Source organism: Quercus robur, chromosome 9 (assembly GCF_932294415.1).
Source record: "Quercus robur chromosome 9, dhQueRobu3.1, whole genome shotgun sequence".
NCBI classification, from domain to species: Eukaryota; Viridiplantae; Streptophyta; class Magnoliopsida; order Fagales; family Fagaceae; genus Quercus; species Quercus robur.
Window position 1 is genome coordinate 22,244,039 of NC_065542.1, and position 24,338 is coordinate 22,268,376.

Genomic DNA, 24,338 nt, shown 5'->3' on the forward strand with positions numbered 1-24,338 from the left:
TTGATTGATGATATGAAATAATTTGGTCTTATTATAAAAAATAAAAAATAAAAAATAAAAAATAAATAAAAAAAAACTCTTCATCTAGTAATTGTAATGGTTTATTTGGTATAGATTGTATTTATTAAATTTTTTTTTTTTTACTATTTAAAAGTAAGCTAGATAAAAGTATTAGATAAAAGTATGAGGTTGAAAGGTGTACATTCACCCTTAGACGGGGAAAATCATATGCTTTTTCACCTCAAAATTTTTTTTTTTTTTGTCAATTTGGTACTTATTGTTTTCAAACATGTTTCAATGATATCATTATGGTCATCTACTAATAAAAAATGTATTTTTTTTTCAATAAAGTAATAAAAAATGTTTGTGTAGCTAGTGAAACATTTATTTGTTAGCTTAATTATAATAAACAATTTCATGTAAGCAGCTTGGAAAATAAAAGCCACATCAACTAAAAAAGATTTACTAAAAAAAAAAACTAAAATCTATTCTCTTGGGTCTTAGTAACCAAAAAGTATGAAAGCAATTTAGAGATGAGATCAAATATCAAAAATATCAACCAATTATTAGATCTTTTCATTTTTAGACTTTTATTTTATTTTTCCTTACAACAAAGTTAATACTAAAAGTTTTTTTTTTTTTTTATTAACTGAAAATGTAGAAAATACTAAAAGAATATTTAAGGGAAAAAGAAAAGGAAAATAACCACAATTGATGTAATAAAAGAAATTATATTTTCAAAATTCACCGATTTTAATAAATGAAAGTGAATATATCTTATATATAAAAAGCACCAATGCCCGCTACAGTATTTTGATACTGTGCATTCAGTGTGTTTGCACTGTATAAATACTGTAGCAATAACAGTGCTTTGGTGAGGCACTTCGCTTTTTTTTTTTTAATGTTTTTTTTTTCAGTTTCGAACAGTAGCTACAGTGAAACTGTAGCTACAGTAGTTGCCTTTTTTTTTTTTTTTTTTTGGTGTCTTCCGTTTGTATTTTTTTTCCTTTTATATATATTGTTTTACTACACAACAAATTTCATAATACTTTTACAATTATTGAGGTGTCAATTTCTTATAAGTCAAAATAAAATAATAAAATATGAAACTGTAACCAACCACAACTGAAAATAAATGTTTTGTGAAAATATTGTGACATTTGTTACGTGAATGTGTAAAAGCTATCGTACTTTTGGTTTGTTCAAGTGGCACTGTAGCTACAGTAGCTACAAAGTTTTGTTTTTTTTTTTTTTTTTTATTAAGTGTTCCGTTTGTACTTTTAAAAAAAATATATTTATAAGAACCCCCATATATATTGTTATACTGACACAAAAAATTTCACAATATTTTTACAATTATTGAGGTGTTAATTTCTTATAAGTCAAAATAAAATAATAAAATACGAAATTGTGACTAACTACAACTGAAAATAAATATTTTATGAAAATGTTGTGACACTTGTTGGATGAATATGTAAAAACTATAGTATTTTTGGTTTGTTCAATATGTTTTGTTCACCATATTTTTTTTTTTTCCAATCATCGATTTGTGCTCTTTTTTCTACAGTATTTTTGCACTGTTTATACAGCGTTTTTCACTGTTCATCTACAGTTGCATTTTGGTTAGCCACTTTGTCTTTTTTTTTTTTTTTTTTTTAACAATAGCTACAGTACCAAGCAGCACTGTAGCTATAGTAGATACTTTTTTTTTTTTTTTTAATAGTCTTCTGTTTGTACTTTTTTTCCCTTTTATATATATCACTGTACATCCAGTGTTTTTGCCCTGTGAGTGAACTGTAGTTGCAACAGTGCTTTGGTTTTGTGAATCTTTTTTTTATTTTTCGTTTATTCAACCCTTTTGTTTATTCAACTGGCATTGTACTTACAGTGCCTAATTTTTTTTTCTTCAGCAATTGGTTTGTGTTTTTTTTTTTTTTTTTTTTAAATATTGATGTAAGCTGACATTTATATTGTTATACTGACACAACAAATTTCACAGTATTTTCACAATTATTGACGTGTCAATTTCTTACAAGTCGAAATAAAATAATAAAATATGAGTTTGTAGCCAACCACAACTGAAAATAAATGTTTTATAATAAAAGCAACTGTGCCGCCACAATGCTTCAGTATTGTGCATCCAGAGTGTTGGCACTGTGCAGCACTGTAGCTACAACAGTGCTTTGGTTTCGTGAGTCCTTTTTTTTTTTTTTCAACCTTTTTGTTTATTCAACTGGCACTATAGTTACAGTGTCTAAAGTTTTTTTTTTTTCTTTTAAATATTGATATAAGCTGACATTTATATTGTTATACTGACACAACAAATTTCACAATATTTTCACAATTATTGACATGTCAATTTCTTACAAGTCGAAATAAAATAATAAAATATGAGACTGTAGCCAACCACAACTGAAAATAAATGTTTTTAAAAAAATGTTACAACACTTATTGCTATCACAATATTTTCACAATTATTGAAATCTCAGTTTCTTATATATCAAATAAAAAAAATGCTAAATCCACAACATTTTAACTTTAATTTCACAACAAATCATAGGTAAGCTATTATTGATGGATAGCACTAAAGTGTTTTTTTTTTTTTTTTTTTTTTTTTTTTTTTTTTTTTTTTTTTCAGTAATCGATTTGAGTTTTTTTTTTCTTTGAAATATTTATGTAAGTTGGCATATATATTGTTATACTGACACAACAAATTTCACAATATTTTCACAATTATTGACGTGCCAATTTCTTACAAGTCGAAATAAAATAATAAAATATGAAACTGTGACTAATCATAACTGAAAATAAATGTTTTGAGAAGTTACAACACTTATTATTATCACAATATTTTCACAATTGTTGAGATCTCAGTTTCTTATAGATCAAATAAAAAAATGCTAAGTCTACAATATTTTAACATTAATTTCTACCGTGCCTAAAGTTTTTTTTTTTTTTTCCCAGTAATTGGTTTGTGTTTTTTTTTTCTTTTAAATATTTATGTAAGCTGGCATATATATTGTTATACCGACAAAGCAAATTTCACAATATTTTTATAAATATTGAAGTGTCAATTTCTTACAAGTCGAAATAAAATAATAAAATATGAGACTGTTACCAACCACAATTGAAAATAAATGTTTTGAGAATAACAACAACAATGTTATTAGTTTAAAACCAATAATAACTTGTCATTTACAATTTGTTCTAAAAATGTTATGAATGTAGCATTTCTCTCAAATAAAATAAAAAAAAATATCTATTTGGATCCTAAAAATAAAGATATTGTAAAAATATTGTGATATTTTGTTATATTCTTAGACTTCTTTTTTAATATAATCAATGGGTAAGCCAAAATTCACAATTTCACACACAAAATCTATATTAATTTTCTCGCTACTGGAGACAGCACGTGCCTTGCACGTGTAGCCAATGCTAGTATATATAAAAAGTGTGAATGCACAAACAGTGATTTGCTACAGTGCGTTTGGTTTGTTCAACCCACACTGTTCATCGGACTTTCTTTTTTTTTTCTTCGTCCGTTTTGTTTTTGCTTTTTTGTCTTTTCTTTCATTTCTTTTAAATATTTTATTATTTAAATGTTCATATACAATTACACCGATTTAACAAATTCTTACAATATTTTCACAATTATTTGACAATCTATACTGTTCATTGGCTTCTTCTTCTTTCACAGTACGCCTAGTTTTGCTTGTGCTCTTTTTGTCTTTTCTTTTAAAAATTTATATGTGCATACATAGTTACATTGACACAATACATTCTTACAATATTTTCACAATTACTAAAGTGTCAATTTTTTTAAAATCAAAATAAAATAAGAGACTGAGAGTTACTACCATCAAAAACTCAAAATACATGAAGAAGATTTTTGGAATGTTAAAATTTAGTGGGAGTATTTTAGAAATTACGCAATAAATATTTTAAGAATCATAAGTGTAGGGATAAGGGCCTAGAATCATATATTGGGTCTTGGGCTTTGTCCGAGAACGTTGAATGGTTCGAGGAGGAGCAAATAGTTATTAGGAGTTTCAATTTAAAGTCTCATGAGTAAGGAACAAATGGAAGGTAGTCCGAGGAGGAACTCCTCCTCGGATATGATGAAAGCAGCTCAAGTATGTACTCCAACAATTAAAGTGACCTTCTAAGAAACTCCAATGATATAGACGTGTCTCATGAACATACGAGAAGGAAGGAAACCCAAAAATATCTAATGGAAAACTATTACCACCGCATTAAATGCACTGTAACTACTTTTCTGGCCGCATTTATGTAGAGAAGACCTCTGAACAGTGTTGTCTTGTCTACCACAACTCACAGAAAACCAAAGAGGGTGTTCAATGGGACAAGTGCTCAAACAAGAGTTCAAATGATCAACAAGTGTAGAATCAAGATAGTCCAAAGGGAGCTATATAATGTGAGAGACCCTCCATGAGCAAGGGGATCGAAAGAGAAGAAAGATAACATTGTAGTAATCTAAATTGTCCTTGTATCTAATTGTGATCAATTAATAAAAGTTTGACCTCCTCGGACTAAAAGTCCGATAATATCAGAACCTCTTATTTGTGTTTGATTGACATTTAATTTAGTGTTAGCCGTTGTCCAATTTGTTAGAGCTTAGTTCTTTAATCCACTCTCTACGAATTTATTGTATTAAGCTCATTGGGCCAAGATCACATACATCTTGGGCTTGGGTTGCGAACTGTGTCCATACAATAAGCTTTCATTACGGTTTAACTGAGAGAATAATAATATGACATATTTGTTATTTTCCAAAATATTAAGGAAAAAATTGTTTGATTTTAAAGTTTAAAGAGTAATGCTATGTTCACAATAATTTTACAACAAATTTTATGTGGCAAGGAATTTTTTATGAATAAAAAAATGATATCAGTAATGGGCTTAGTTTAAAACCAATAAAAACTTGTCATTTAGAAATTATATTAAAAATGTTATGGATGTAGAATTTCTCTCAAATAAAATAAAAAATATCTATTCAAATCCTAAAAAAGAAGGTATTGTTAAAACGTTGTAATATTTTGTTGTATTCTTAAACTTCTTTTTTAGTATAGTTAAATTAGGTGAGCCAAAATTCACGGTTTCACTCACAATTTTCTTTTGTTGTCTTTTTATTTGTTTTTTTTTAATGCATAATTTTAAAACCAGTAATAATTTCATCTAATATTTTTTGTGAAAATGCTGTGAACGTAAAAAATAAAATAATAAAATATCAAACTGAGCCCTACCACAGCTGGAAATAAAAAAATATTGTGAAAATGTTGTGACATTTTGTTGTGTTACTAGGATTCTTTTTTGTGTGACATTTTGTTGTGTTCCTAGGCTTCTTTTTTTGTTTAGTCAAATTTAGTGAGCCAAAATTCATTGTTTTAAGCACAATTTTCTTCAATCGGCTTTTTATTTTTATTTTTTTTCAAATGTATGGTTAAAAGTGGTTAGTCCAATTTAAAACCAGTAACAATTTACCATTTAGGATTTATTATGAAAATATTGTGGACGTAACATTAGTTTAAAATAAAATAATAAAATATCAGACCAAAACCTACCATAGCTAGAAATAAAGATATTGTAAAAATATTGTGATATTTTGTTGTGTTCCTAGACTTCTTTTTTGGTTTAGTCAATTTGTTGAACCAAAATTCATTGTTTTATGCATAGTTTTTTTAGGTTGATTTTTTTTTTTTTAACACATTGTTTCAATTTAAAAAAAAAAAAAAAAAACACATTGTTTTACACACATACACACACAAATTGAAGAAGTAGCACTTTCCTCCTTTATGTTTGGGATAGTTTCATTCCCCCCTAAACTAAAGTTGAATAATTCCCTCCTTTATATTTTGTAAATGAGTATATACTCTTATTGTTTCTCTCTTAGTTAAACCCTAACGAAATTTTATAATTTCTAAATATTTCATTATGCAATGTCTAAATTACTTCTACTAAATTTTAATGTTCCAAAAAATTTCTTATTTTGAATATTATGTAGTAGATTGATAATCATGCTTGAAAAATTAGAATGATGATATATGGTGTTCTATTTGTTATCTAGAGAACACTAATTTATTAGGATTAAATCTTCTAAAATTATAATTTTATCTAATAGAAACTTTGATGATAGATGTCTTTTGTTATTTTGTTGTTGTTGTTGTTGTTTTTTTTTTTTTTTTTTTTTTTAATTTCTTTTCTCACTTAAAAGAGTGTTCATTAAAAATAAGTAAGTTAAATATCGTAGTTAGACTCATAAAATAAGATGATAAAGAATGAAGTATGAATAACAAAATCTTTATTGTAGATGGTTGCAAGTATTTAATTTGATGAAGATTTTCAAAAAAATTGTAGAATATATCATCATTCATTGCGAAAATTTAAATATTGTGGAAAGATTATGACATTCATTATTATTCTTGTAACATTTTTTAGTGAGTAGATATTACATTAGTAAATAAGTTCTAAAAAATTGTCACGATAAATAGATATTTAAAAAGCTATTTTTAAGTTAATTTTTATAGTACATAAATATTCAAATAACTATTTTTAAGTTAAATAAATAATTTCATACTTCTTCAAAACAAAAAAAATTGTATTAATTTTTTCACGAAATGGTCAGCACATGCCTTGCACGTGCAACCCACGCTAGTGTACTAAAAAGGTTAAAGAGATACAAACTGAGTCACTGACACTGTCTCTTTCTCTTCCGATAGAAAATGTCCCATAAGAAAGAAGCCCGACCATCGATGATTCTCCAACGTAGGACGAAGCATGATCTCCCACTCCCAGACGAAATCATGTTGGAAATTTTAGCAAGACTTCCAGTGAAATCCCTCCTAAGATTCAGGTGCGTTTGCAAAACCTGGTACTCTTTTATCACCAACCCCAGTTTCATCTCCACCCACTTGTTGTGCTACAATCATGATGATGATGGCTATGTCATACACATGCCCAAGACTAATTTTTTCATGGTTCTTTTTTATCGTCCTCACTGTCAAATCTGTACGGTCGCTTCGGACCGCACGTTTGAAACTATGTCCGAGTTTAGAATTCCCTTCACTATTGAATCTGGGTATCCCAATTTAGTGGGTTCTTGTAATGGCATATTATGTTTCAGTGATTTTATCACAGCAAAGTCTAAAGATGTATACTTGTGGAACCCCAGTATTAGAAAATTTAAGAGGTTGCCCAATACTTGCTTGACCCTGTTATGTAATGTGGCACTCGGATTTGGGTATGATTCCCAGAATAATGACTACAAGATTGTCAGGTTTTCGTCGACTATTGCCAAACCCCCTGAGGTTGAGGTGTACTCATTAAGTTCGGATTCATGGAAAAGAATTGAACTTGGAATCTCGTGGAGACCCAATGTTTTGGCCCACAACTTTAATTGTACTTTGGCATCCCCATTTGTGAGTGGACATTTGCATTGGATGATAGAAATCATAGAAAAAGGAAGTGAGCAAGAGGAGCGTTTTACTTCTATGATTTTGTCATTTGATGTCAGTAGTGAGAAATTCAAAGAGCTACCACTGCCTGATGAAGGAGGTTGTTTTACAAAATGTCTTACGTCATTCAAGGAAAAACTGGCTTTGATTAAGTTTGGAAGTCGTGTGCTTTCGTGCTCCATTTGGGTGATGAGGGAGTACGGTGTGTTTGATTCCTGGAATAAACTCGGTGTTGTACCAGTTGGAAGCTATCTTAATTTCATTGGTTTCACCAAGTATGGTTTACTTCTAGTTCGAAAAAGGTCTCAGCTGGTCTCTACTAACAGTGAATTAGAGAGCAAAGATAAGTCTTTTTTAATTGACCCTGAAACTCTGCACGAGAAGGAGATTAGTTACATTAGTAATCAAGTTGATAATCATTTAGACATAGCTGCTTACATGGAGAACCTTGCTTTACTTGATGGAGAAAATCTGGTATCTTACTGAGAAGATGGTGCTATGTGTATAACAAGTGATGTCATCACAGGTATGTATGAATTGAAACTTCTGTCATGCATTTACTGGTTGCAGTAGGCATGTTAGTATTGTTAAAACCATTATTTATGCCCTGGATTAATATGATCCTTTTATGGTGGCGGCTGTTATATATCAGTATTTTTTTTGATAGGTAAAGAAAATTTTATTAAATAAACTGTTATATATTAGTATTTATTTCCTTTTATGGTTGATAGTGTTTGTGAATGATTATTACACAGATAGTGAACCAATAAAAATGATGGGCCAAAATAACCTTGTTTACTTGTGTGTGTCTCTCTGCTGTAGTGATAAAAAGAACTCATTAGAGCTATCTAACGATATATTTTCTTAATAATAAAACAAGATATGGCAAAAGAGATAGAGGAAGAATAAAGAGAAATAAATAAAATAAAATAAAAAAGGAATAGAAAAAAAGAAATGGTACATGAAATGTTGTCTTCTTTGAGGGGGAGGTTTGGTGGGAGAAGCAGCGGGGGACTTGGAACGCGATCCCCTGGTGTCTGTCTCATGTGGTGTATATGGAGAAAGAGGAATCCTCTTTGTCGTTATTTTGATGGGTAGGATTTAAGAGTGGTGAAGTTGAAATAGTTATTGTTAAATTCTCTAAGTCTACATTAATCATTTGTAGTAGTTTTTATTTCCTATTTTGCCAAAATCTTTCGTTTTTCATTTTGTAGCTATGCCCTTTGTGTGTCTTTGTGGAAACATAATCAAAATGAATGTAAGAGGTTTTCTAAACCTATCAAGTTTGAGGTGGGTTGTGTTTGTTGTATTCGCTTTTGGCTAGATCCATGGTGTGGGGAGGTCATCCTTAAGGGGGCCTTTTTGGCACTGTTTCAAATTGCCCTAAATAAGGACGCTTATTTGGCACACTATATGCATTGGACTAATGGAGTTATTCATTGGGACGTTTACCAGATCAGTCCATGATTGAGAGTTGGAGAATTTACATTATTTTCTTGGCTTTCTCTATTCCCATAAAATTGGTAGGAGGAATGCCTATGTGGTGTTCATGGAGAGAAAGGAATGCTCATTGCTTTGATGGGCAGGGGTTAAGTGTGGCAAAGTTGAAATATTTATTGTTGAAATCTTTATACGAGTGGATTCAATGTCTCCGTTGTCCTCTCTCACAAGGCTTCTAGAGTTTCTGGATTCTCTAGGTCTACACTCTACATTAATCCTTTGTAGTAGTTTTTATTTCTTATTTTTCCTATAATTGGTCCTTTTTTATTTTCTGTTTGTAGCTATGCCCCATGTACACTTCCCGTCATCCCATGTACTAGGGTGGTTTCACTTATGTTATTTTTAATGAAGTACTTACTTATCCCAAAAAGAAAAAGAAAAAAAGAGACTGAAAGAAACTCAAAGTTGAAACCTATGGTGTGTCTTTAGGGAAACATATTCAGAATTGGTTTAAAGGTGTTTTTAGATTCATCAAGTTTGAGGTTGGTTGGGGTTCTCGTATTTTCTTTTGGCTTGATCCATGGTGTTGGAAGGTGATCCTTAAGGAGGGCCATTCCGGTACCATTTCAAATGATCTGAAATAAGGAGACTTAAGTGGCAGACTATATGTGTTGGAATAACTGAGTTGTCCACTATTTTTTCAAACTTGAAAAAGAAAAAACATAAAATAAGCACCGGGGGATTTTTCATGAGTAGGGAACCAAAAATAAAATCCGTTTTTTGTTTTCTCTCTCTCTCTCTCTGAAATAATTGCTAGGATAGCTATATATTCGTTATAATTTTATAAATGTCTAATTAATTTAAATAATTGTTATATACAATTGCGTTTGTTTCAGTGCTTTGTCTTACACAATCGATCTTAAATCAAGGAAAAGAAGAAATAGAAACCAGTTAAAAGTAATTCAAAATAGTATAAATATATTAAATTTTGTTATATTAATTCAAAATTGTATTATTATATAAATTTAGAATTATTATTTTAATTTATAAATTATGGTAGGTTATTAATATAGAATAAATAATAAAACTTCTTAACTTTCTAGAAACTTTGGTTGTTACTAATAAAATAATGATATAAAATAGGCCTATTAAAATAATATAAAATAAATAATAAAGTGGTTTTTGTTGTATATTTTGCTGAAGGAGGATGAGGGCAAAGAAAAGGAAGAAGACTGGGTAGAAGTTGAATTTAAGATGTGGGAGAGCTGCAAGATTGAAAAGAAAGAATTCTTTTTCTGGAGAGAGAAGCAGAACAGGAATGCAACAAAGAGGAAGTGGACTCAAAGATGGAAGGAAGTGAGAACTTTGATCAGATAAATGGGATATCTTCTACAGAAAACATTGATGATGGTGGAAGCCCACCATCAAAGCAGCAGCAACATATGAAGAAGAAGTCTATGCTCGGAAAGTTTGGAAGCCTATTCAAGAAGAAGGGCACTAGCAGCCATAAGTAGAGAAACAGACCAGTAGCAGGCAGGTATATTTGGTATTATTGCACCTAAATGTTTTTGCTTCATTGTTTATGCTCCCAGAAAGCCAAATAGGTTAAAGAAATGAAGATGCTTGTATAATGTTTTTAGTTTTTTCTTCTATTTCTTTTGCTTTTAATGTGATTCCTCATGTGGAACAGTATCTTGTATGCAATGGAGTTTTTTTTTTTTTTTTTACCTTCATTTTCATCGTGATAATTGTTCTTGTGTAGATTTTGTGAAAAGAAGTGGTAATTTTGAATTTTCATCTTGATGTGCTGTTGTCCATTGTCTATTCAACTGGATATGTTGTAGCAAAGAGCTGCAAAATTTTATTTTGGTGTGTAGTAGTCTTTTAAATGGATAAATCACATATCAGTTATCACTGTTGGTTGTTGCCGAGTTTAAACATCATTAAAGCATGAAGAATTACCGTTTAGAAAGGGAACCACGCAATTTATTAGTGTCTTTTGCTGCAATTGAATTTCATCTGATTTGGAAAGTCTTATTAATCTAGTAAACTTTACCATTTCAAGTTAGTTAATTGAAGTATACCGACTGGTTTAGGAAATGAATTTCCATGTTGCCAAGTTTTGATGTGCCATGCATTGATTTAATAATAGGGAAATAGCCTCCTCCACCTCCAACTGATTGACATTATCACATGGTAGGGAACACCCACTTACCTTGCAAGTGCAGTATCTTAAGATCAGGACTGACTTGAAATTACTTGGTAGCCTAGTTGCATGTCACTCAAAAAGCTAGGAATGTTATTTATTTAACTGTTTGTTTATTTGGGTAAGACAGAAATTTTTTGTTTTGCACATATGGAAGTATTTTTCTAGAAATCTGTATAGAATTTTTCTGTTAGTTGTTAAGCATGAAACAAGCATGAGTACTTCCTTTGTTCCCAACATATATGAGATAATACACAAACTTTGTCTTGTGTCAGCCTTTCCATGTATTGGAAATTCTGATTGCCCAGGTATTGGAGCATCAGATGGCTTATTTCATAAGTTGAATCAAAGAGTTCTGCAACATTGCAAATGTTACATGGACGGGTTTTTTTTGGATGGAGTTTTACATATACTGTTTGTTGTTGTTATTGTGGTCAGCTGTATAAAAAGTATACTGAAAATAAGTGTTATGTGATAGCATATATATGTATCTAAATGACCCTAATGCTCTTCTCAAAAAAAGAAAAAAAAAAAAAGAAAAAAAAAGAAGAGGTGACCCCACTGCACACTTGTAGCCATAGGCAGGTGAAGCTTTGGTAGGAGACATGTTTTATAGGTGCTGAGCATGGCCAATTGAACAGAATTTTTATTTTAGAAGGAAACACACACACACACACAAGGGAGATGAAATGAGGTTTTAACACAAAGGCAAGTTCTGCTTCCTCTGGCTAGTATACATTCTTCAATCAGCTCCCATACTAAAAAAACTATGCACATTTGTTTTTCCGCAATTGTTGCATCACCATTAAGTTTGACAGGTGTTTTTCAAACATTTATGGTCTGTTTGGATTGAGAGGAAGGGAGGGAGAGTTGAGTAGAGTAGAGTAAATTTGGCCAAAAATTAACATATTTTCAGCCAATCCTACTCTACTCCCCTCTACTTTCCCTCAATGCCCTTAGCCATCATATAGGATTTTCTGAAAGCCCTAATTTGAATATCATATGACTGAATGCCTACTTGACATGTGTTTTTTCATTTCTTAGTGAAGTTTTCTGGTTCTAAAAAAAATAAAGGAGAAGCCAGGTAGTTGAAAAACGTTTCCTAGTACAAAAAATTTAAAATTTAAAACAAAAAGATTTGGAGTTAAGAACCTTGTGGTTCATTGACATTCTCTAATTACATTTCAAACCCAAGGGTGTAACAAGTTAAACATATTGTTTCTCAATACTTGACAATAAACCAAGCAAGATTCTGGTTGGTGGGGTTAAGAATCTTAGCATTAACTGTTTGCCTATTTTGACATGTATTTTTCATTTGTTAGCAAAGTTTTTTGGTTCAGAAACAAAAAATAAATAAATAATAAAAAAATTTAAAAATAAAAAGCGAAGGTAAGTTGAAATCCATTTCCAAATGTACACTGTTGCAAAAAATTTTAAACAAAGAAGATTTGGAGTTAAGAAATCCATTTCCTCTAGACTTCTTTTGATTCATTTTGTGCGGACAACATTCTAACATGATTGTGCATCTTATATGCTCTTTCTTTTATCATCTATTTTGGCTCTTTGGAACATTTTGGTTGTTCACAATAAATTGATTTTCCAACAATTAAGCAACTCAATCTCTCAACTCGTTCTCGAAACTATCCATTATACCTATAAATTTTACTATTATGCTTATAACACAAAAGTTTCACTTTCTAAAAAAAAACAAAGTTGGATTTCATGGTTCCTTCCCCCCATCAGCTATTTGAAGTCATAAGTTGAATATAGATGGCAGCTCTAAAGAAAACCATGATTTTTTGGGAGCTAATGGTATTATTAGAGATTAATTAGCTTATTAGATTGTCAATTTCTTGATTAACATAGGATATCAAACCAACAATTTTTGTGGGATTGGTGGACATGGTGGAGGTGATTAACTGTGGAACAAGACCATGAACAATACAAGTGTGGATTAGTGTGGTTTATTTCAATATCTTGATAGATTGGTGATATGAAATAATTTGGTCTTATTAAAATAAAATAAACTCTTCATCTAGTAAGTGTAATGGTATATTTGGTATAGATTTTTTTTTTTATTGACTTTTTTTTATATTTAAAAGTAAGTTAGATAAAATGTATGAGTAGAAAGGTGTACATTCTCCCTTTAATGGGATAAAACATATGCTATTTCACCTTCTTCTTTTTTTTTTTTTTTTTTGGTTGTCAATTTGGTAACTACTATTTTTAAACATGTTTCAATGATATTATTACTGTCATTTACTAATAAAAAAGGTTGGTGTAGCTAATAAAACATTTATTTATTAGCTTAATTATAATAAACAATTTTATGTAAGCAACTTGGAAAATAAAAACCACATCAACTAAAAAAGATTTACTCAACAAAAAATAAAATTCCATTTTCTTGAGTCTTGATAACCAAACAGTATGAAAGCAATTTAAGATGAGGTCAAATATAAAAAATATCAACCAATTATAAATTTTTCTTTCTTTACATTTTTCAACTTTTTTTTTTCTTTTTCTTTACATTTTTTTTACCCTAACTTAATACTAAGCATGGGAAAAGAAAAGTAAAATATCCTCTTGTACTCATTTACTTCTATTATTATTATTATTTTTAAAATATTTATATTTTAAAAATGTACCCATTTTAGTAAACAAGAGGAAAAGGGTTTGCTAAAAAAAAAAAGAGAACTCACACAGAGTCTCCTTCTCTTCCGTTAGAACTTAGAAGATGATGTCCCAAAGTAAAGAAGCACGACCACCGATGATCCTCCGACGTAGGACGAACAGTCATCTCCCAGACGAAATCGTGTTGGAAATTCTAGCAAGGCTACCAGTGAAATCAGTCCTAAGATTCAGGTGCGTTTGCAAATCCTGGTACTCTTACATCACCCACCCAAATTTCATCTCCACCCACCTTAATCACAATCATCATCATCATCATCATCATGATTATGTCATACACAGGCCCAAGAGTAAGAGAATTCCTTTCACTTTTCAATCTGGGTATCCCCGTTTAGTGGGTTCTTGCAATGGCATATTATGTTTCACTGATTGTGTCACATCAAAGTCTAAAGATGTGTACTTGTGGAACCCCAGTATTAGAAAATTTAAGAGGTTGCCAGATACTTGCTTGACCCAGTTGCGTACATTGGTGATCGGATTTGGGTATGATTCCCAGAGTAATGACTACAAGGTTGTCAGGATTTCACAGACTCGTGTCAAAGATGTGCTTGCCCGTGAGGTTGAGGTCTACTCATTAAGTTCGGATTCATGGAAAAGAGTTGGACTTGGAGTCTCGTGGACACCCAATGCTTTTTCCTTCAGTTTTAATGGTATTTTGGCATTCCCATTTGTTAGTGGACATTTGCATTGGATGATAGAAATGACAGAAGAAGGAGGTGGGCAAGAGAGGCGTTTTACTTCTATGATTTTGTCATTTGATGTCAATAGTGAGAAATTCAAAGAGCTACCACTGCCTGACGATGAAGGAAGTTTTATTGTGACGAAATGTGTTACATCATTCAAGGGGAAACTGGCTTTGATTAAATTTGGATATGGTGTACAACCACATAGCATGCTATGCTCCATTTGGGTGATGAAGGAGTATGGTGTGCTTGATTCCTGGAATAAACTTTGTGTTCTACCAGTTGATGCTTTTATTGATTTCACTGGTTTCACCAACTATGGTATACTTCTAATTCGAAACATGCCCCGGCTGGTCTCCACCAACTGTGAATTAGAGAGGAAATATAAGTCTGTTTTAATTGACCCCGAAACTCTAAATGAGAATGAGATTAGTATTCAAGTTAATTATCATTTAGATGTAGCTACTTACATGGAGAGCCTTGCTTTACTTGATGGCGCAAATGTGGTATTTCACTAAGAAGATGGTGCTATGTGGTATAAGAAGTGATGTCATTACAGGTATGGATGAATTGAAACCCCTCTTGCTTTTACTTATTGCAGTAGGCATGGTAACATTGTTGAAACCATATTTTTTTCCCTGGACTATATTATCCTTTTGTGGTTGGGGCTGTTATATTATATATTAGAATTTGATATTGTTTGTCCATGATTGTTGCACTCAGTCAACAAATAAAACCGCAATCAGTCAACATAACCTTTTTTTGCTTGTGTGTCTCTGTGGTAGTGATAAAAAGAACTCAGTAGAGCTCTGCAGCCTTTTTTTTTTTTTTTTTTTTTTTTTTTTTTTTTTTTTTTTTTCTGCCAAAAAAGAAAAAAGAAAAAGAAATTACAAAAGAGATAGAGCGAAATTAAATGATAAAAAAATGGGAAAAAAAAAGAAGAAGAAAAGAAATGGTTTAGGAAACAAGGAGGCATTCCCATTGTTGTATCGTATTGCACGAAACACCCACTTACCTTGCAAGTGCAGTATTAAGATCAGGACTGACTTGAGTTTAGATGATTGCCTAGTTGCACGTCAGACTTAAATACAAGGAAACTTCATTTGTTCTTCTGTTTTACACATATGGAAAGGATTTTTTTTTTAATAGAAATTTGAAGAGAATCTCTCTGTTAGTTGTTGAGCATGAAACTCGCATAAATGCTTCCTTTGTTCCCAACATGTGTGTTATAATCCGGACTTTGTCTTGTGTCAGCATTTCAATGTATTGAAATTGCTGATTGCCTACGTATTTCTTTTTTTTGATAAGTCAATGGCTTATTTCATAAGTTGTTCTGATTCCAAGAGTTTGCAACATTGTGATTTGTGAATGTTGCATTTACAGTTTGTTGTTACATGGATCAGATGCCTCAATGCATACTTGTAGCCATTGGCAGGTGAAGCTTTGTTGGGGGGCTTGTTTTAAAATTAACTAATGGTTAATTTGAAAGAATCTTTTTAACTTTGAACAATCCAAGTGTATAGAAGTACCTGGGGTCAAAAAGAGGGTCTTGGCTGTTCTTCTGGTTTGGAAATAGGAAAGAATCCTATTACATTTTTCATTCAGCTGCTCATCTGCATTCTTTACCACCACAGTTATGCAGGTTTGTTTTTCCCCAACTGCTGCGTCACAATTAATCCTATGTTTGGATGGAGGGGTATGCACGGATCAGGGAGATCTCTGCATCTCTGTCCATCCCAAACATACATAAGTTTGACAGGTGCTCTTCAAACATTTGATTGTCATAGAAACTGTTGAAGCACAGTTAAATTTGGAAGCCTTTATATCATATGAATATGACTGTAGGCCTACCAAACTGTTGTTGATGGTGGTGTGCTTTTTTTTTGGTAGCCTTTTCAGTTAAGGAAAAAAAAAAAAAAACAGAAATGAAGAGCCCAGGTAAGTTGAAATACATTTCCAAATGTACACTAGGGCAGACAATTTTCAACAAGAATATTAGGTGCAAGAATCTTGTGGTTCAATGATCCTATTGATTCTTGCATAACAAAAAATCTAGGTGCGATCTCCCTGTCTCACTTGTTATATGGAAGGAAAAAAATAGGAGTTAAAAATAATGTGAAATATATAAATGATAGAAGAAGACATTATCAAGTCATCCTCTTTACATGGTAAATACGGGAAAAAAAAGATGAATAATGACTAACTCATTTGATTTGAAATAATTACCTCCAAGCTACTCTCAATTCTTTTGTGCAGACGACATTTTTGTCTGATGTCATTCTAACATGATTATGCATCATATATGCTCTTCCTTGGCTCTTATAATTTATTTTGACTCTTTGGAACATGTGGGTAGTTCACAATAAATTGATTTTAAAACAATTAGACAACTCAATCTCGGATCGAAAATAATTTTACTATTATGCTTATAACACAAAAGTTTCACTCACTAAACAACCAAGCTGGATTTCATGGTTTCCTCCCCTTATTGGCTATTGGAAATCATAAGTTGAATATAGATTGCAGCTCCAAAGAAATTCATGATTCTTTGGGAGCTAATGGTATTATAAGATTAATTAGGTTATCAGATTGTTGATTTCTTGATTTACATATTATCTCAATAAATTTTGTGGGATTGGTGAACATGGTGGAGGTGATTAACTGTGGAACTATACCATGAACAATACAAGTATGGATTAATGGGGTTTATTTCAATATCTTAATAGATTGATGATATGGAATAATTTGGTCTTACTATTAAAAAAAATTAGAAAAATCTCTTCATCTAGTAATTGTAATGGTTTATTTACCTATTTATTTTTCTATTTAAAAGTAAGCTAGATAAAAGTGTGAGGTAGAAAGGTGTAACATTCTCCCTTAGAGAAAAAAACATATGCTTTTTCCCCCAAAATTTTTTCGGGTCAATTTTGGTACATACTGTTTTCAAACATGTTTCAATGATATCATTACCGTCATTTCCATTAAAAAAAAATGTTGGTGTTGCTAATAAAATATTTATTTGTTAGCTTAATTACAATAAACAATTTGATGTCATCAACTTGGAAAATAAAAACCACATCAACTGAAAAAGATATACTCAACAAAAACTAAAATCTCTGTTCTCATGAGTCTTGATAACCAAACGGCATGAAAGCAACTTAAGATAAGATCAAATATATATTCAAAAAAAAAAAATCAACCAATTATAAAATTTCTTTCCTTTCCTTTCCTTTTCAACCTCCTATCTTTTTCTTCACTCTTTTCTCCTTTTTCTTCTTTTTTATTTACTTTTTTTATATAACAAAAAAAAAAAAAAAAACTTGAAGTAGTAAAAGCATATTTTGGACGCTCATGAAGGTATCCGGGTGGTGGGCTCATTGGTTAGGGACATGATGTAAATCCAGAATTCTTTGATACAATTCACCATACTATCAGTCAATGGGTTTTTAGGGTGTCTAGTAGAATATTCTAGCCAAAAGCTGAGACTAAAGTTGTCAGTTCCATTTTGATTGTCATTTTGGTTTATCCATTGAAACACAATATTTCAGTACTAGACTATTCAAGTGCATTATTTTGAGGGTAAAGTTTTCAATTCCATTTTGATGGCCATTTCGGTTTATCCATTGAAATAAAATATTTTAGCACCATTCTATTTAAGCACATTGTTTTGGGGTTAACACTAAAATTATGTATTATTTGAACATAATCAATTTACACCTGATGTAATTCAAAGCAATATTACACCCCTAATAGGTTTTTATTGGATAAATATATGGAAAATTTTGTTGGATTATATGTTTACTATGTTCTTATCATGCATGCCAAATTTCTTGCTAAGCAGATGTTATCTGGTATTCGATTTGTAAATTCATATTTTATGCATAATTTTTTATTTTTTATTTTAACATTTAATAGATAAAATAATTATTATACTATTATGGAGCTTATAAGAAGAAAATGTAATCCAACTATAAATTTTTCAAAATTTGCATTCAATTTAAAACATTTAGTATAGTATTGTTAAAAGTTGTCAAGTATAACTTGAACTATATATATATATATATATATATAGACACACACCTAAGACTTCATTGCATATTAACTTACTAGGAATTGAATTTTCTAGTCGTTTTGGCGAACATAATAATAATTATTATTATAATAATTATTATTTTTTGGAGAAAGAACTCAATGGAATTATTTTTTTTATTAATTATAAAAACTCAATGGAATTGAAAACATTAGTTAGGGCACAATTTCGTTATTTTAAAGGATTATTTTGGTCTCTAAACTTTATTAAAATTGTGTTTTTTATCTCACAAATTTTATAAAAAAAATCTTTTTTGTCCTTAAATTTTGTAAATAATTTTTTTTAATAGTTTAGAAACAAAAATAAATTCAAAGACAGAAAAATAAAAATATTTTTGGAACAAAAGATGAACCGATGAAAAACAAGTTTTTGGAAATGTATAGAGACAAAAATATTATTTTATAATAATATATATACTAAAACAAAAAAAATGCACAAAACCAAAGAGGTGTTTATTAACTTAAAGAGAGATGCTACGTCTACAACATTTTTACAACAAATCACATGTGGTTAGTTGTTATTGGTTCAAATTTCAAACTAATGCTAAGATTATTTTTTTGCCCCAACGATATCAACTAGAAACAACTTGCCACTTAAGATTTGTTGTAAAAATGTTGTAGACATATCATTTCTCTAACTTAAAACAAGCGTTACTCTCTTTTTTTCACACAAGTACCCATTGTTTCTCTTCCGTTGAGAGACGTGTCCCAAAGGAATCTCCTTGAAGAAATCGTGTTTGAAATCCTAGCAAGGTTACCAGTCAAATCCCTACTTAGATTCAGGTGTGTTTGTAACTCCTGGTACTCTTACATCACCAACCCCAATTTCATCTCCATCCACTTGCTGTGCCACAATCACGATGGTGGTTATGCCGTACACATACCCAAGACTACTGTTATTTCTCCTTCTTTACGTCCTCCTCACAGTCAAATCTGTACGGCCGCTTCAGACCGCACGTTTGAAACTATATCAGAGTTTAGAATTCCCTTCACTTTTCAATCTGGATATCCCGATTTTGTGAGTTCATGTAATGGCATAATGTGTCTCACTAATTATAGGTCATTTAAGTTTAAGGATGTGTACTTGTGGAACCCCAGTATTAGAAAATTTAAGAGGTTGCCCGATACTTGCTTGACCTAGTTACGTCCTGTGAGACTAGGATTTGGGTATGATTCCCAGAATAATGACTACAAGTTTGTCAGGATTTCATGGGGTTGTCCCCAATCGATGCCTACCCTTGAGGTTGAGGTGTACTCATTAAGTTTGGATTCGTGGAAAAGAGTTGAACTTGGAATCTCGTGGAGACCCAGTGTTGTGGCCACAAATTTAATAGTACTTTGACACACCCATTTGTGAGTGGACATTTGCATTGGATGATAGAAATGATGGAAGAAGGAGGTGGGAAAGAGAGGTGTTTTACTTCTATGATTTTGTGATTTGATGTCAATAGTGAGAGATTCAAAGAGCTACCACTGGCTGATGAAGGAACTTACATCACGAAATGTGTTACATCATTCAAGGGGAAACTGGCTTTGCTTAAATTTGGAAGTGGTGTGCAACCACAGAGCATGCTATGCTCTATTTGGGTGATGACGGAGTATGGTGTGCTTGATTCCTGGGATAAACTTTGTGTTTTACCAATTGAAAATCTTGCTGATTTCATTGGTTTCACCAAGTATGGTTTAATTCTAATTCAAAAAAGGTCTCGCCTGGTCTCTACCAACATTGAATTAGAGAGGAAACATAAGTTTGTTTTAATTGACCCTGAAGCTCTTCATGAAAAGGAGATTAGTAATAAAGTTGATTATTGTTTAGATGTAGCTGCTTACATGGAGAACCTTGCTTTACTTGATGGAGCAAACGTGGTATCTTACTAAGAGGATGGTGCTGTGTATAACAAGTGATGTCATCACAGGTATGGATGAATTGAAACCCTTGTCATGCTTTTTCTGGTTGCAGTAGGTGTGTTGTTATTGATAAAACCGTAATTTTTGCTCCATATTTATATGATCCTTTTATGGTTGTGGCTGTTATATATTAGTATTTGATATTGTTTTTGGTGACCTGAAGTATTTGATATTGTTTGTGATTGATTGTTGTACACATTGTGAACCAATAAAAATAATTAGCCAACATAACCTTGTTTGCTTGTGTCTGTGTGTTGTAATGGTAAAAAGAACTCATTAGAGTTATCCTACTCTTTTTTTTGTTAATAATAAAAAAAGAATGGCGAAAGAGATAGAGGAGGAATAAAAAGGAATAAAAAATGGTACTAGAAATGTTGTCTTCTTGGAGGGGGAGGTTTGGTTGAAGAAGTAGCAGGGGACTTGGAACGCAATCCCCTGGAGTCTTATGTGGTGTTTATTGATTGAAAGGAACGGTCGTTGTTTTGACAAGTAGGAGTAAAGAGTGCAAAGTTGAAATATTTATTGTTAAATTCTCTAGGTCTACATTAATCATTTGTTTTGTAGTAGTTTTTATTTCCTAATTTTCTAAAATCTTTCGTTTTTCAGTTTGTAGTTATGCCGCATGTACGCTTCCTGTCATCCCATGTACTCAGGCAGTTACACTTACACTTATGCTACTTTTAATCTAGTATTTACTTATAATTTATATATATATATATATGAGACGAGAGAGAGAGAGAGAGAGAGAGAGGGAGAGAATAAGAGAAACTCAAAGCTGATACCTATGCTGTGTCTTTGAGGAAACATAATCGGAATGAATGTAAGAGGTAAACTCATAAAGTTTGAGGTGGGGTGTGTTTGTTGTATTTGCTTTTGGCTTTATCAATGGTGTGGGCCTGTGGGGAGGTGATCGTTCAGGGGGGCCTTTCTGAATTGCCCTATAAGGACACTTATGTGGCACACTATATGCGTTGGACTAATGGAGTTATTTGTTGGGACATTCTCTTTACCAGATCAGTCCATGATTGGGAGATGGAGATTTTACAATATTTTCTTGGACTTTTCGCTAATCCCATAAAATTGTCAGGGCTAGGAATGACCAGATTTGTTGGATTTCTACTAGGAGCAGTATTTTTGAAGTTAAGTCCTACTGTAAGGCTCTCACTAAGGAAAACCTTCATAGAGCTTAAAATAAGAATCTCCATTATTTTTTCAAACTTGAAAAGAAAAATTAAATGTGCGTTGCTAAAATTTATTATATGAATTGGAACTTTTTTGCATCACCCGTGTTACAACCATAATTGATAAATAATTAATTTGGTTGTGTACTAATAATATAATATGTAAAATAAGCCTATTAAAATAATATAAAATAAATAATAAAATGTTTGTTGCCGTTTTTTTTTTTTTTTTTTTTTTTTTTTTCAGAAGGTAGATGAGTTCAAAGAAAAAGATGAAGACTGGGGGTAGAAATTAAATTTAAAATGTAGGAGAGCAGCACAATTGAAAAGAAAGAATCTTTGCTAGAGACAGAAGCAGAGCAGGAATGCATTGAAGAGGAAGTGGACTCAAAGATGGAAGGTGGTGAGAGCTTTAATAAGATGAATGGGGTATTTTCTACAGAAGACATTGACGATGGTGGAAGCCCACCATGAAAGCAGCAGAAACATCAGAAGGAGAAGCCTTTGCTCAGAAAGTTTGGAAGCTTACTCAAGAAGATGGTCACTAGCAACCATAAGTAGAGAAATAGACCTGTTTGGCTTAACTTGTTTCCTACTAGCAGGAAGGTATATATGGTATTAATTTGCACCTAAATGTGTTTGCTTTATTGTTTATGCTTCCTGAAAGCAGAATAGGCTAAAGAAGTGAAGAGGCTTGCATTATTTTTTTAGTTTTTCCTTCTATCACTTCTGTTTTTTTTAATGTGATTTCTCATGTGGGACAGTATCTTGTACTTGATGGAAATTTTTTTTTTTTTTTTTTTGTCTTCATTTCCATTTTGTGTTCGTTGCTCTGCTTATCTTAAATTTTATGAAAAAGAGTGGTAATTTCTATCTGTATTTTGTTGTGCTGCTTCCCGTTCTCTATTCTAAATGGATATGTTAATTGTTGCAAAGGGCTGCAAAATTCTATCTTGATGTGCAGTAGTCTATTAAATGGGTATATCACACATCACTGTCAATTGTTGTAGAGTTTAAACATCATTATTGCCTGGGAAAACTGTTTGCAAAGGGAACCACACAAGTTGATGTCTTTTGCTGGAATTGAATTTAATCTGATTTGGAAACAGTCTTATAAATCTAGCCAACTTTACCATTTCATGTTATTTTATGTTTCCAAGTTCTGATGTGCCATGCATACCTTAAATTGTAGGGAAATAGCTGCCTCCATCTGCAACTGGTTAACATTATCACATGGTAGGGAACACCCACTTACCTTGCAAGTGAAATATTAAGATCAGGACTGACTCGAGTTTAGATGATAGCCTAGTTGCATGTCAGACCCAAATGCAAGGAAACTTCATTTGTTCTTCTGTTTTGCACATATGGAAAGGATTTCTTTTAATAGAAATTTGAAGAGAATCTCTCTGTTAGTTGTTGAGCACGAAACTACCATAAATGCTTCCTTTGTTCCCAACTTGTATGAGATAATCCTCGGACTTAGTCTTGTGTCAGCATTTTTTTTTTTTTTTTGAGAAACAAACACACACACACAAAAGGGAGAGGGAAATGTCAGCATTTGAATGTATTGAAATTGCTGATTGCCTATGTATTGGTGTATCAGACGGCTTATTTCATAAATTGTGGTGATTCCAAGAGCTTGCAACATTGTGAATGTTGCATTTACAGTTTGTTGTTACATGGATCAGATGCCTCAATGCATATTTGTAGCCGTTTGTTGTTACATGCCTCAATGCATTTACAGTTTGTTGTTACATGGCAGGTGAAGTTTATTTGGGGGGCTTGTTTTAAAATTCACTAATGGTTAATATAAAAGAAGCTTTTTAGCTTTGAACAATCCCAAATGTATAGAAGTACCTGGGGTCAAAATGAGGGTCTTGGCTGTTCTTCTGGTTTGGAAATAGGAAAGAATCCTATTACATGCTTCATTCAGCTGCTCATCTGATTTCTTTAACACCACAGTTATGCAGGTTTGTTTTTCCTCAACTGGTGCATCACAATTAATCCTATGTTTGAATGGAGGGAGATCCCTGCTTATCCGTCCATCCCAAAGATACATAAGTCTGACAGGTGCTCTTCAAACATATGATTGTCTTAGAGACTGTTGAAGCACAATTAAATTTGGAAGCCTTTGTATCATATGAATATGGCTGTAGGCCTACTTGACTGTTGTTTGTGGTGGTGTTTTTAATATATTTCGCATATTAAAAATAATATGTGAAGTATATTAATGACAGAAGAGGACATTGTCGAGTCATCCTCTTTACTATTTTGCTCTTTACATTGTAAATAGGAAAAAAAAAGATGAGTACTGACTAGTTCATTTGGAATGAAATAAATGCACATTTTTATCTGATGTCATTCTAACATGATTATGCATCATATATTCTCTTCCTTGACTCTTATCATTTATTTTGGCTCTTTGGAACATTTGGGTAGTTCACAATAATTGATTTTCCAACAATTAGACAACTCGATCTTTGAACTCATTCTCAAAAAGAATTTTACTATTATGCTTATAACACAAAAGTTTCACTCGCTAAACAACCAAGCTAGATTTCATGGTTCCCTACCTATTGGCTATTGGAAGTTGTAAGTTGAAAATAGATTGCAGCTCCAAAGAAATTCATGATTCTTTGGGAGCTAATGGTATTATCAAATATTAATTAGG

The 24,338-nt window shown here is 31.6% G+C and overlaps 2 protein-coding genes and 1 long non-coding RNA gene across 20 annotated transcripts in view; all 3 read left to right on the forward strand.

Annotated features, from left to right (window-relative positions):
* The window catches only part of LOC126699594 (F-box/kelch-repeat protein At3g23880-like), a 64,351-nt gene that overhangs the window by 11,791 nt on the left and 28,222 nt on the right, over positions 1 to 24,338 (forward strand). The window contains exons 2-5 of one of the 16 annotated variants that reach the window (XM_050397503.1): positions 14,239 to 15,048; positions 20,395 to 20,494; positions 21,915 to 22,273; positions 23,630 to 24,028. The exons of 4 other annotated variants lie outside the window; for them this stretch is intronic. In XM_050397503.1, the coding sequence (XP_050253460.1) occupies positions 14,239 to 15,007 (769 nt within the window). In that variant the 3' untranslated portion in view covers positions 15,008 to 15,048; positions 20,395 to 20,494; positions 21,915 to 22,273; positions 23,630 to 24,028. 11 more of the 16 variants (XM_050397502.1, XM_050397506.1, XM_050397505.1 and 8 more) reach the window with 11 other exon arrangements.
* The window catches only part of LOC126699596 (F-box/kelch-repeat protein At3g23880-like), an 84,062-nt gene that overhangs the window by 3,356 nt on the left and 56,368 nt on the right, over positions 1 to 24,338 (forward strand). Inside the window, exon 1 of one of the 3 annotated variants that reach the window (XR_007646832.1) lies at positions 19,807 to 19,821. The exons of the other annotated variants lie outside the window; for them this stretch is intronic. The gene's annotated coding sequence lies outside the window, so the exon portion shown is untranslated. Of the gene's footprint in view, positions 1 to 19,806; positions 19,822 to 24,338 lie in introns of those variants that run through there. 3 annotated transcript variants of the gene reach the window in all.
* On the forward strand, positions 16,207 to 24,028 carry LOC126699603 (uncharacterized). Its single transcript, XR_007646834.1, has 2 exons — positions 16,207 to 16,248; positions 23,738 to 24,028. It is a non-coding gene; the product is annotated as an uncharacterized LOC126699603 (long non-coding RNA).